Genomic DNA, 14,953 nt, shown 5'->3' with positions numbered 1-14,953 from the left:
GTCTCTCTGATATTTCCTACCCATTTATTCTCCCTTCCCCTCTATTCCCTTTCACTATTATTTATATTCCCCAAATGAATGAGACCATATAATGTTTGTCCATCTCTGATTGACTTATTTCACTCAGCATAATACCCTCCAGTTCTATCCACATTGAATCAAATGGTGGGTATTTGTCATTTCTAAGGGCTGAGTAATATTCCATTATATATATAAATCACATCTTCTTTATCCATTCATCTTTCAATGGACACCGAGGCTCCTTCAACAGTTTTCTGCCACATTTATTATCAAAAATACCCAATAAATCTGTCGAAGGGTTCAAGGGTAGATATTTTTCTTCTCTTAGATGGAATATACTATTTCAATGTAAAAGGAATTCATCAAAAATTTAGAGTGGGAAGGAAGCATTACACTGTTAATTTAGGAGGGATAAGAAAAATAGACATATAAGCTATACAATGGAAAATGCTCATCCTGACATCAGTTTATTATATCCCAAACTCTGCATGAATGCAGCTCATTCGGCATCAGGTAAGCTTATCAAAGTCATTGCAGAAAATCACAGATTTGACTAGAGTGACACACAGTGACTGAGTTGATAGAGAGTTACAAATCCAAGTACATTACCTGAAACACTGAAATTCAGCTATATTCTAAATTTAGCAGAATCATGTGATCCTTGATACAGCAGGGGTCCACATATCTCAGGAACCCTGTCAGTCTGTCCATCAGGTGTTTCAAGAAGGCCAGTAAGTCCTGTGGGGAAGAGCACAGGCCAAGATTCTGACTCACTGAAATGTGCACAAGGACATATGAACAAGACCTCTACAATTTAAGGCATAGGATAAAATCACTCTATGGGGACACTTGACACCTAAAAGCCAAGATTGACATGCTAAAAGCATTACAAAGAACCACGTGGACACAAAGTCTGAAGTCTGGAATATTACTTAATAAAAACATAGTTTCTCAAAGCAGTCATTATGCGCACACTAAGGCAATCACAACAGTTTGAAAGGTAGGGCAAGAGAAGAACAGGTAGGATTCGAGATCCAGAAGTTATCAGGTAACATTCAAAAACATGGTGTGGTGAAAACTGCCACTAAACAATTATAAAAATAAGGGAAGAAAGTTGGAGGAGGTCCTTTCATTGATCCTTCAGGTGTAGATATCAGCTCATTGTGTGTGACCTCTACCATCCCCTTGTTGAAACCTAAGGCCCATGTAATGGGAGGAGGAGGTGGGGCCTTCGGGAGCACTTAAGTCAGCAGATCGATCCCCATGATGGGATCAGGAACCTTATTCACCAGGACTTGGAAATCTACATGCCTCCTGCTCCATGTGAGATGACAGTGAAAGGACAGAATAGGACGTGGGTGCTCTCCAGACACCACATCTGCATGCACCTGGACGTCAGATGTCACAGACTCCAGAACTATGGGAAATGAAGGTCGTTCTTTTGATTTGCCAAATCCATTTAGATGGTACAGCAGCCAGCACAGGCTAAAGTTTTCTTCTTCTTCTTCTTCTTCTTCTTCTTCTTCTTCTTCTTCTTCTTCTTCTTCTTCTTCTTCTTCAATTATTATTATTATTTAATTAAATACAATTTTCCAAAATTTACTATACACCCAGTGCTAATTACATCACGTACCCTCCTTAATGCCCATCACCCAGTTACCCCATCCCCACAATAACCTCCCTTCCAGTGACCCTCAGTTTAATTACCAGAGTTAAGTGACTCTCATGGTTTACCTTCCTCTCTAGTATTACCCCGGTCAGTTCCACTCCTTCCCTTTTGGTCTCTTTCAATATTTCTTATACTCCACATATGACTGAGACCATATCATTGCGTATCAGTGATTGGTTTATTTTCTTCAATATAATACCTCAAGTTCCAGCCATGTTGATGTGAATGTTCCTTCATGTTATACATAATTACTAGCGACTTAATTATACTTCAATTTATATATAAACCACATCTTCTTTATCCTTTTTCCTGTCAAGGAACACCATAGTTCCTCCCAGTTTAGTTATGGTGAACATCGCTGCTGTGAACACTGGGGTGCAGGTGACCCTTCATTTAACTATATCTGTGTCTCTGAAGCTAATACCCAGTATAGCAATGGCTTGTTCATAGGGTGGCTCTATTCTCAGTTTTTGAATAAATTTGATTCCATTATCTGAGGAGCCTGCACCAGCTTTCATTCCTACCAACAGTGGAAGAGTTCTCCCTTTCTCCACATGCTCTGCAATATTTGTCATTTCCAGCCGTGTTAGTGTATCCATTCTGAGTTGTAGAAGTGTTATCTTCTTGTGATTTTCATTTGTATTTCCCTGATAAAAATTCATGTGGATCATTTTGCTTTTTTTAAATAATAAATTATTTTTTATTGGTGTTCAATTTGCAAACATACAGAATAACACCCAGTGCTCATCCCGTCAAGTGCCCCCCTCAGTGTCTGCCACTCAGTCACCCCCACCTGCCGCCCTCCTCCCCTTCCACCACTCCTAGATCATTTCCCAGAGTTAGGAGTCTTCCATGTTCTGTCTCCCTTTCTGATATTTCCTACCTATTTCTTCTTCCTTCCCCTCTATTCCCTTTCACTATTATTTATATTCCCCTAATGAATGAGACCATATAATGTTTGTCTTTCTCTGATTGATTTTTTTCACTCAGCGTAATACCCTTCAGTTCCATCCATGTCGAAGCAAATGGTGGGTTTACCTCCTGTAGGAATACATATCACATATGTATACCTCTTGCAGGAATACATATCATAAAATTTTCTTAAAATAAATAAAATGAAATTAGAAAAAATAAGTATACAATATACATATAATATAAATATTAAAGAGAAAATTTAAGAACAAAATAATGATGTGAAGATTAATTACATTAAACAAGTAAGGAAATTGGGAAGACAAAAGAGAGAAATGGTCATTCTAAGTAGACAAATATCTGATTCTCTGGGAAAGGAGATGAACGATATATGGAAGAAGCACATAACACAAAATTATAGTACAAATACACCAAGGTCCTACGTGGAGCCTCAGGTGGAAGCTGTCCTCTCCCCAAGGTCAGCAGCTGGTTCTGAAGATCAGGTGTACACTGTGCACATGCAGAGACCACAAACTTTTACTGGACCCATGAGGATCCTCATGGTTAGGATCTGGATTGGAGGAACTCCCACCTGCATAGAACAACTCCTTGATCTTTCAGGTGCTGATATCAGTTCCCTGGGTGTGACCTCTACCATCTGCATGCTGAAACCTGTCGCCCATGTGATGTGAGGCAGATGTGGAGCCTTAGCGGAGCACTTAGGTCAGAAGGTGTGCAGCCTCATGATGGGATCAGGTCCCTTATACACCAGGACTGGGAAAGCTCCCTGCACGCTGGACCAATGTGAGGTGACAGGGAATGGACAGGCTAGGATGTGGATGGTCGCCAGACACCACATATGCCTACTCTTGGACCTCAGGGTTTCCAGGCTCCAAGTCTATGGGAATGAGTGTCTGTTGTTTGATTCATCAAGTCCATGTAGGATGTTCCAGCAGGCGAACCAGGATAAGGTCGTTTATATTGTCTTTATTTAAATGCAATTTGCTAGCATATTGTATAACACACAGTCCTCTTCACATCACATGCCCTCCTTAATGCTGATCTGTTGTGCCCAACATTGCAAATCTGAGAAACCCCCAAGGAGCCGACACCGATGCAAGTGCAAGAGGGTTTATTAGCAAGCTCGAGCTTGGATCCCAGTATACCCAACACAGTGGAGCAGGAACTCTGACCCCGAAGTGGGTTACAGCTGTGTTTTTTATGGGCTGGTCTAAGGGATTTTCAGAAGTGGTGGAGGAATTTCTCAAGTTTTGTTTACATTCTGATATGGGGCTTTCAAGGGCATGGAGCTCTGTTCTCATTCTAATATGGAGCTTTCTGCCACTGGCTTGGGCCGTTGTCTTGTGATATGGGATTCCCTGCTGAGGACATTCTGCAGTTTTTTCTGTAAAGTTCAGCTCTTCTTTACAGGGGTCTTAGATGGCTGTACTTGTGATAATGCTAAACTTGAGGTGGAATGGCCTTAAATTTTCTCAGCCTCCACATTTCTCCCTCACAGAGGAACCTAAGGACAGACCCAATCGTGGGTCCACGTTGGTCTCCGAGTGAGCCAGGGGAATGATTAAACCATGATTCAAACCAACCTTGTTGCTGTTCTTGCTCCCGTTTATGTCTAGCCAAACCTTTTCTGACTTTTGCCACAGATTCCCGGACCTTTCCTGAGTGGCCAGTAAAGAAGCAACACTCCTCTTTTGGGGCAGCACATAACCCCCCTTCTTGCTTGCGAAAGCCTCTCTACACTTAAGATGCTCCCATCTTTTTAAACCTTAAAAGACTTTAAAAGTAAGGCTGAATTGGGTTCACATTTTTAAATGGCTAATGGAGATTGGTTCTGGCATGAAGAGGACAGGCATAAGCAACGTTAGTGGAGAAAGTGAGAACGGTGCAGTCTTAGCTTTAGGGGATTGTGGCCTTTCCATTCTGGAACAAAATCCATGATAATGGCGTGTGGGTCAGCTGGCCAGACGTGGGTGTAGTGGACCCAGGGAGTAATCCCATCAACCTTGAGAGCATTTGGTGTGGTCAGGATCACAATGTAGTGTCCCTTCTAGTGAGGTTGAAGTGTCTGGTGTTGGTATCTCCTCACCTACACCCAGTCACTTGGCCGGTATCCTTGGGGACCCAGATGTCGCCCAGTCTTTTAGAAGGCCCTCAGTTATGGTCACAACTGCTCATGGATTCGTTGTAACATTTGGAGGGAGAAAAGGAGTTGGTGATCATCAAATTCAGCAAGCACCTCAGGTTTTAAATTGGATATAATAGGTGGAGCAAGACCCAACATGATCTTGTAGGGAGTCAGTCCGATCTTATACAGGAAGTTCCTCACCCTATATAGGGCGAAGGGGAGGAGAGTCACCCAGTCCCCGCCAGTCTCCAGGGCTAATTTAGAGTCTCCTTTAATATTCTGTTCAGGCTCTCTACCTGTCCTGAGCTTTGGGACCTATATGCACAATGTAATTTCCAGTCTGCCCCAAGTGCTAGTGCCACTCCCTGTGTTACCTTAGAGACGAATCCTGAGCTGTTGTCTGATCCAGTCTTAACAGGAAAACCATACCTCAGTTTTTTTACCCAGTGGCTCTCTTCTTTTCAATAAGCAGATTGGTTTTTGTTCAGCTTAGGGCACACCTGACGGGGACCAGGGCCATCCTCCTTACATGTCCCTGAAGCCAGCTTCTTGAGGTGCCTCAGTCGTTCCCGTGGGTCCTCCGTGGTTGTGGCCAGCAGGATCTTGGCCAGGTTTCAGGTCTGCTGGTCACATAGTTTGGCTCGTTTCTCTTCCAGACTTTCTCTATTATTATAGACTCTTTCTGCTACTATTACTAAGTCCTGTAAGCTCTTCTCTCCTAGTCTCTCTACTCCTGCAATTTCTTTTTAATGTCCAAAGTAGCCTGGTTAACAGAAGCCATGATAATTGCAGCCTTTGTTTCTGGGGCTTCTGGGTTCATAAGGGTGTACTGTCTAAAAGCTTCCATGATTCTATCTAAGACGGCTGCTGGACTCTCATCCTTACCTTGTCTCACATCATATACCTTGGCCAGATTGGTAGGCTTGCAAGCGGCAGACTGGAGACCTGCCATTAGAGTCTGGCGGTAGACCTGGAGCCTCTCCTTACCTTCAGCTGAGTTGTAGTCCCAGGTGGGGCGGGATAGAGAGAAGGCAGCATTTATGAGGTCTGGGTTTTGAGTCAGCTGTCTGTCCTCTCCCAGGACAGACTTCCAGGCTTCCATCTGAATTCGTTCTCTCTCTTCGGTGGTGAAGAGATCCTGCAAGAACTGTTGTCAGTCATCCGAAGTAGGCTGGTGGGTAAAGAGAATAGTATCTAAAAGCCCGATTAGATCTCTTGAATCTGGAATCTCCAACCAGGCACATGCACATGAGAATCAGCACAGCAAGCCCCACCCGCAGAATGCCAGCTGTAAGGTCAGAAGAGCAACAAGTTCTTGACCACCAGCGCTGGAAACCTAGAGAGGTATAGAGAAGGATTTACAGTATATAGAACTAGATGGTACTCTTCCTTCTTTTCCTGTTTACTTTTGGTTTTTTCCCCCTTTTTAATTCTTCTTTTCTTTTTTTTCTCTCCTTTGTGATTCTTGGAATTTATTGTTTACTACTTAGTTTTAAAATTTGATTTTCAGTTAAGGGGATCTTTTGCTTTATTTCATTCCGTACTTTGTTTTCCATTCCTGGCCTCCTACTTTGTCAGAATTATCTAGGGTGAAATTTACTCAGGTTGTGGTTAATATTCTTAATGCAGCCCGCTGAAACAGCCACTCTGCACTGAGCAAAATGACTAGACAGAAGAAATAACCACAAAAGAAAGAAACAGAAACAATACTCTCTGCCTCAGACTTACAGAACTTGGATTACAACTCATATTCAGAAACCCAATTCAGAAGCATAATTGGAAAGCTACTAGTGGCTCTGGAAAAAAGCATAAAGGATTCAAGAGACTTCATGAATTCAGAATTTACATCTAATTAGACCAAATTTAAAAATCTCAATCAAATGAGATGCAATCTAAACTGGAAGTCCTAATGATGAGTCTGTTTTTTTAATAATAAATTTATTTTTTATTGATGTTCAATTTGCCAACATACAGAATAACACCCAGTGCTCATCTCATCAAGTGCCCACCTCAGTGCTAATGATGAGTCTTAATGACATAGAAGAAAGAGTGAGTGACATAGAATACAAGTTAATGACAAGGAAGTAAGCTGAGAAAAAAAAAGGGAAAACAATTAAAACAACATGAGGAAAGGTTAAGGGAAATAAATGATGGGTGTGCAGACTCCTCACCACTTCTTGTCTTGAAGGCCCAGGAGCAGGTTCAGATGGAGGTTCTGGGCAGGTTTCCTGTAGGGCTCTATATCTTCTCCATGGAGCAGATTCCCCCAGGGAGCCTCTATAGACTCAAGATTCTGAGTTGACTTCTTCAGTGTGTGATTTTAAAATTTGTTTCTTTATAAGAAACAGTTATTTCTATATTCACAGAGCACACAGTGGCTTACACTTCTTTAGACTTGTCACTAAATAGGAATAAATTACTAATATCTCCATGTTGAGGATGTCCAAAATAGGTCAACCTATATATGCACGTATAAAAAAAATCGATGTAGAGAGAAACAATATGAAATATTGGGAAATAGTGATCTCAAGAAAGCAGCACAAATCATGAAATGATAATAGAAGATGCCTGAGGTACTACCCAGGATCTCAGGTGGAACCTGTCTTCTCCCAAGGTCACCAGGTGGTACTGAAGGTCATGGGTACACTGTGCACAGAGACCAGAAGCTTCTACTGGATCCATGTTTATCCCCAGGATGAGGAGCTGGATTGGAGAACCTTCCACCTGCAGGAAATAACTCATTGACCAGTCAGGTGCTGATATCAGTTCCCTCTGTGTGACCTCTACCATGCCCTTGTTGGAACCTAATGACATTGAAATGGGGAAGGAGATGGAGCCTTAGGGGAACTCTTAGGTAACGAGGGTGAAGCCTCAGGATAGGACCCTATCAAAACACCACCAACATTTTTCTAGACAATGCAACAAGCCTAAAATTTGTAAATAAACAGAAAAGATTCTGAGTGAGCAAAAGGATGTTGAAACAAAAACAAATCAGGGCAGCCCGGGTGGCTCAGCGTTTTAGCACTGCCTTTTTGTCCAGGGCTTAATCCTGCAGACCTGGGAACAAGTCCCATATCAGGCTCCCTATATGGTGCCTGCTGCTCCCTCTGCCTGAGTCTCTACCACTATCTCTGTATCCCTGTGTCTCTCATGAGTAAATAAATAAAAACTTAAAAAAATGAAAAAGCCATCAGAATTCCAGATTTCAAAGTTGTGATCATCAAAACAGTATAATAGTGACAGTAAAGCATGCACATGGTCAATGGAATAGAAAAAGAACCCATAAATGGACACACAGCTCTATGGCCAACGTATCCTCGACAAATTACAAAAGACTATTGACTGGAACAAGGGCAATCTCTTGAACAAGTGGTGTTGGGAACATTGGACAGCTGCAAATAGAATGAACCTGGGCCACATTCTTACACTCCACACAAAGATAAACTCAGAGTAGATGAAAGACCTAAATGTGAGGCAAGAAACTATCAAAATCAAGGAGAATTTGTGACCTCGGTCACAAGAGGTTCTTCATACTCGAAACTCCAAAGGGAAGGCAAACAAAAGTAAAAGTGAACTCTATGCACTACATAAAGGAAGGAGCTGTAGTACAGCTGTGGAAATACAACATAATTAAAAAGCAACCTAACAACTGGAAAAGATAGGGATGCCTGTGTAGGTTGAACATCTGTCTTTGGCAGAGGGAGTATAGAGCTCTAGGATTGAGACCAGCATTAGGCTCCGTGTGGGGAGCCCACTTCTCCCTCTGCTGGTCTCTGAATCTCTCACTCCATCTCTGATGAATAAATAAATAAAATCTTCCAGAAGAATAAAAACAATGGGAGAAGAGATTTGCAAATCTATCTCCAGAGTAAGGCTAGTTTCCAAAATCGGAAAATAAATTACCAAACTAAACACCACAAAGTGAAAACTACAATCAGAAATGGGCAGAGGACATGATGATTCACCTTGTCCTGATTTGTGTTGTAGACTGTCACTTTATATTAGGTAGGTCATCCACATACAAAATGAAATGTATTGTCTCCTCTAGGTCTACCTTATATCAACTGCTTACCCGAATGATGCACATGCAATGAAATGCCGGGACTCCTGCACCTGATGCTTAGAGCAGCAATGTCCACAATAGGTAAACTGGAGAAGGAGACTCGGTGACCATCGAAAGATGAATGGATAAAGAAGATGTGGTTTATGTATACAATGGAATATTACTCAGCCATTAAAAATGACAAATAACCACCATTTGCTTCAATGAAGATGGAACTGGAGCATATTATGGCTGAGTGAAATAAGTCAATCGGAGAAGGACAAACGTATGGTCTCATTCATTTGGGGAATATAAATAATAGTGAAAGGGAATAGAAGGGAAGGGAGAAGAAATGTGTAGAAAATATCAGAAATGGAGTTAGAACATGGAAGACTCCTAACTCTAGGAAATGAACTAGGGGTGGTGGAAGGGGATAATGGAGGGGGGAAGGGGTGAATGGGTGAAGGGCACTGAAGGGGGCACTTGACGGGATGAGCACTGGGTGTTATTTTGTATGTTGGCAAATTGAACACCAATAAAAAAATTTATTATTTAAAAAAGGCTGCAATAAACATAGGATGCATTTAAAAAACAAATAGAACAGACAATGCATCCTGAAGACAAGAGGAAAATGCTTTCTGCCCCGGACTGGAGGACCTACCAGTAAACGTAGCAAGAAAACTACATTAAAAAACAAAGAAAAAGTGGTAACCTGGAAAGAAAATAATTAGTTTTCCTATGACAATATCTTAATAGAGTCAATGAGTAAAAACGTCACATAAAAACTGGAAGAAATAACTCATGAGCTCAGCAAAAGAATCAGTATATAAAATCAGCAAATAAAGACTGCTAACTCTGGGAAACGAACTAGGGGTGGTAGAAGGGGAGGAGGGCGGGGGGTGGGAGTGAATGGGTGACGGACACTGGGGGTTATTCTGTATGTTAGTAAATTGAACACCAATAAAAAATTAAAAAAAATAAAAAAATAAAATCAGCAAATAAAATATATATTCCTACATAATAAATACAAATTATATGTACAAAATTTAAAAAAAAGATCTGATTTCCACTAGCACCAAAAATAAATATTTAGGATTAAAATTTATTAACAAGATGAAATATCTCCAGAAAATGTCCTATACTGATGTGTCTTTTGAAATGAATCAAGAAATTCAAAAATAACTGTCATTAGAACTTCATATAGTCAGAGGGTCATCTACACAAATTGCTATAGAATTGTGGTGCAACACTTGTGTTGGCTTTAAATACACGAATGTAAGTCTGTAGCTGGTCATATGGTCAGAGGACATGCAAATAGGGCCTTCCCTTCACTGATTAAACCAGCCCAGTCCCGACCCTGCAGCTGGGAGAGGAGCCCCAGCCCCAGGAACCCCAGGTGACCCGATTCAGTGATCAGGACACAACACAGACAAATTACCATGGAGTCTGTGCTCAGCTGGGTTTTCCTTGTCGCTATTTTACAAGGTAATTAATAGAGAACCAGAAACCTTGAGTCTGTGAGTGAAGGTGAGTGAGGGAAAGAGGGGATGTGGGACAGTTGTTTGACCAGGATGTCTTGTGTCTGCAGGTGTCCAGGGTGAGGTGCAGCTGGTGGAGTCTGGGGGAGACCTGGTGAAGCCTGCGGGGTCCCTGAGACTGTCCTGTGTGGCCTCTGGATTCACCTTCAGTAGCTACAGCATGAGCTGGGTCCGCCAGGCTCCTGGGAAGGGGCTGCAGTTGGTCGCAGGTATTAACAGCGGTGGAAGTAGCACATACTACACAGACGCTGTGAAGGGCCGATTCACCATCTCCAGAGACAACGCCAAGAACACAGTGTATCTGCAGATGAACAGCCTGAGAGCCGAGGACACGGCCATGTATTACTGTGCAAAGGACACAGTGAGGCAAACTCAGTGTGAGCCCAGACACAAACCTCCCTGTAGAAGGGGATCAGGACCACCAGGGGGTGCACACTCCTCACCACTTGTGTCTTGAAGGCCCAGGAGCAGGTGCAGAGGCTGGTTCTGGGCAGGTTTCCTGTCAGGGACCGGGCTTCCTCTCCATGGAGCAGTTTCCCCCCAGGAGCCCCTCTGAACACTTGATCATGTGTTTACCTATTCAGTCTCTTTCTTAGAGACCTAGAATTCAAATATAGAACTTGCACTTACTTGTACTTAAATTCTCCTGACCCGAAATTTTAATCAATTACAAATAACTCAATTCACATCATCTGAACCTTTTAATGAGTCCTAGTGGTGATCACTGAGGATCACAGGACCCCAAGCTAACATGCTGTCTTGCACATTGCGGTATAGCAGAATCCCCAGTCAACATAAGAGTAAAGAGACATTCTACAAAAATGTTAATAATAGCCTGGGAGTGAGAGAGATTTCCTGCATGACATCATGACATGGTAGGGATGTGGACTCAGAGGTCATTCACACAAAGCACACACACACACACACACACACACAATCACAAGAGTATAACCATTCATCACCTTCACCTTCATGTCTGATGAGAGCCAGGCAGGCCTCTCATCAGGTCATAAATGCCTGGATGGTGCCGGGGAAGGACACTGGCTCCGGGTGTGTGTTGTGGGTCAGTGGTGGGATGGGGTCCTGCTCCAGGAGGGGCTTGTATGGTGTTAGTGTCCCAACTGCATCAAAAGAGGGAACTCCTGGGTTACTGTTTGATTTCTTATCCTTTGGGTGCAGGAGAAGAATGAGCAAGGAATGACAGGGAGGTAACAGGCAGTAAAGACTGCACATGGTGTGAGGAATCATTTCACTAAACAAGCATCGAACTGGAAGGAAAAAAGAGAAACATGGTCATTCTCAGTAGACAGATGTCTGAATCATAGGGAAAGGAGATGAATAATATATGGAAGGAACACGAAACTTTAAATAATACTACAAATAGGCCAAGATCCTTCTCAGGTCTCAGATGGAAGGTGTCCTCTCCCCAAGGTCACAATCTGGTTCTGAAGGTCATGTATACACCATGTGCTCATAAACCAGAAGCTTCTACTGGATCAATGAGGAACCTCAGTGTGATGAGGTGGATTGGAGAACCTTCCACCTGCAGGGAATAACTCATGGATCCTTCTGGTGCTGATGTCAGATCACTGTGTGTGACCTTTACCATGCCCATGTTGGAACCGAACGTCCATGAGATGGGGAAGGAGGTGGAGCCTTAGGGGAACACTTAGGTAAGGAGGTGCAGCCTCATGATAGGATCAGGGCCCTTATAAACCAGGACTGGGAAAGTTCCCTGCACCCTGGCCCCATGTGAGGTGATGGGGAAAGGATGGAGTAGGACGTGGGTGCTCTCCAGAGACCACATCTGCCTGCACCTGGACCTCAGACGTCCCAGATTCCAGATCTGTGAGAATGAGTGTCTGTTGTTTGATCGTCCCAGTCCATGTATGATGTTCCAGGAATTTTTTCCATTTTTTTCTTTGTTGAAATTGAATTTACCAATATTTACTACACACTCAGTGCTCATCATATCACATCCCCTCCTTAACTCCCATCACCCAGTTCCCCATCCCACACCCCCTCTCTTCCAGCGACCCTCAGGTTTTTTTCCTCCAGAGTTATGTGTCTCCCATGATTTGTCTTCCTTGTAATATTACCCCACTTAAGTTTCACTCCTTCCCTTATGGTCTCTTTCAATATTTCCTATACTCCACATATGGGTGAGACCATATCATTACCTTTCTGTGATTAATTTCTCTCACTATAATAGCTCCTGTTCCATCCATGTTGAAGGAAATGCTATTTCATGTTATTCATCATTTCTGACAGGTGTGTAATATCCCATTGTATATATAAACCACATATTTTGTATATTTTTATTGGAGTTCGATTTGCCTACATATAACAGCCAGTACTCATTCCGTCAATTGCCACCCTCAGCTCCTGTCATCCAGGTACCCCAACCCACCAACCAACTCCCCTTCCACTACTCCTTCCTTTTTTTCCCCCATAGATAGGAGTTTCTCATGTACTGTTACTGTGTCTGATAATTCCCACTCATTCTATCTCCTTTCCCCTTTGTTCCCTTGCACTATTTTTATGTACTTTGTATGTGTGAAACCATATAATGTTTGTCCTTCTCTGAATCACTTACTTCACTCAGCATAATCCCTTCCAGTTCCATCCACATTGAAGCAAATGGTGGTTATTCGTCATTTCTAATGGCTGAGTAATGTCCCATTGTATATATAAACCACATCTTCTCTAAACATTCATCTGTCGATGGACACTGAGGCTCATTCCACATCTTCTTTATCACTCTTCTGTAGAAGGGAATCATGATTCCTCCCACAGTTTGGCTATTCTGGACATTGTTGCTGTGAACATTGGGATGCAGGGGTCCCTTAATTACATTAACTTTGCATCTTTGGGGTAAATACCATGTAATTCAATGGCTGTGTCCTAGGGTAGCTCTATTCTCACTTTTTCATGACATTCCATTCTGTTTTCTGGAGTGGCTGAATAAGCCTGCATTCCCACCAAAAGAAGAGAAAGTTCCACTTTCTCAATATCCTTGCTTATAGTTATTGCTTCCGGCCTTGTTACTTTATCCATTCTGAGTTGTATAAGTGGCATCTTAGTGTGGTTTTCATTTGTATTTCCCTGATGTCAAGTCAAGTGGTCCTGCTGGATTTCCCATGGGTGGGGCAGGAAGAGAAGATGGGGTGTTGGAGATCAAGGAGCGAGCAGGTAACACTCAAGAATTCTGTGTGATGACAAATTCCACTTAACAATTATGAGAGAACAAAAGTGGAGGAGTACCTTCCACCTGCAGGGAATAACTCATGGATCCTTCGGGTGCTGATATAGCTAACTGTGTGTCATCATCTTTACCATCCTCAGGTTGGAACCTCATATCTATGTGATGGAAGAAGGAGTTGGGGCCTTAGGGGAGCAAGGAAGTCAGGAGATGGAGCCTCATGATGTGATCAGGAACCTTATACATCAGGACATGGAAAGCTCAATGCCCCCTGGCCCCATGTGAAAGGGGGGGAAAGGACATGCTAGGACGTGGGCACTCCAGACACCACATCTGCCTGCACCTGGACCTTCGACTTCTCAGGCTCCAGAGCTGAGAGAATGAGCATCTGTTGTTTAGTCCACTGAATCTGGGAATGTGGTGACATCACCCAGAAACACTTAAACAGGGTCTCACCTCTTATTTGTCCTATACTAGTCCGTTATCTAGTAATTTGCAAATATTTTCTCCCATTCTGTAGGTTGTCTTGGAGATTGTTGACGGTATCTTTTGCTGTGCAAAAGCTTCTTATCTTGATGAAGTCCCAATAGTTCATTTTTGCTTTTGTTTCTTTTGCCTTCATGGATGAATCTTGCAAGAAGTTACTGTGGCCAAGTTCAAAAAGGGTGTTGCCTGTGTTCTCTACGATTTTGATGGAATCTTGTCTCACATTTTGATCTTTCATCAATTTTTTAGTTTATCTTGTGTTTTGTGTAAGAGAATGATCTAGTTTCATTCTTCTGTACATGGCTGTCCAATTTTCCAAGCACCATTGATTGAAGAGACTCTTGTTTTTTCCAGTGGATAGTCTTTCCTGCTTTGTCAAATATTAGTTGACCATGGAGTTCGGTGTCCATTTCTGGTTCTCCATTCTGTGCAATTGATCAATGTGTCTGTTTTTGTGCCACTACCAGAATGTCTTGATGATCACAGCTTTGTAGTAGAACTTGGAATCCAGCATTCTGATGCCCCAGTTCTGGTTTTCCTTTCAGTATTACCATGACTATTTGGAGGTTTTTCTGATTCCACACAAACCTTAAGTTGATTTTTTCCAAATCTCTGAAGAAAGTCCGAGTTATTTTGATAGGAATTGCATTGAACGTGTAAATTGCCCTGGGGAGCTTTGACATTTTCAAAAAATTAATTCTTCCAATCCATGAGCATGGAATATCATCAATATTCTTGCTTCTTCCTCAATTTCTTTCAGAAGTGTTCCATAGTTTTTAGGGTATAGAAACTGTACCTCTTTGGTTAGGGTTAATCCTGGGTATCTTCTGCTTTTGGGTGCAATTTAAGACTTTTTTTGATGCCTTAACATTTCTTTGTTTAATCTCATTGCTAGTGTACAGTAATGGACGTGATTTCTGGGCATTTATTTTGTATC

General features: G+C 42.3%; 1 gene segment (V, D, J or C); it reads left to right on the top strand.

Moving 5' to 3' along the window:
* The first annotated feature begins 10,138 nt into the window (after positions 1 to 10,138).
* LOC144321268 (immunoglobulin heavy variable 3-23-like) lies at positions 10,139 to 10,957 on the top strand. The segment is given in 2 exon segments: positions 10,139 to 10,275; positions 10,379 to 10,957. Coding segments are annotated over 2 exon segments (453 nt in total).
* The last annotated feature ends 3,996 nt before the right edge of the window (positions 10,958 to 14,953 follow it).

This window comes from Canis aureus, chromosome 9 (genome assembly GCF_053574225.1).
Source record: "Canis aureus isolate CA01 chromosome 9, VMU_Caureus_v.1.0, whole genome shotgun sequence".
Lineage (NCBI taxonomy): Eukaryota > Metazoa > Chordata > Mammalia > Carnivora > Canidae > Canis > Canis aureus.
This window is presented reverse-complemented; position numbering and strand designations above follow the sequence as displayed.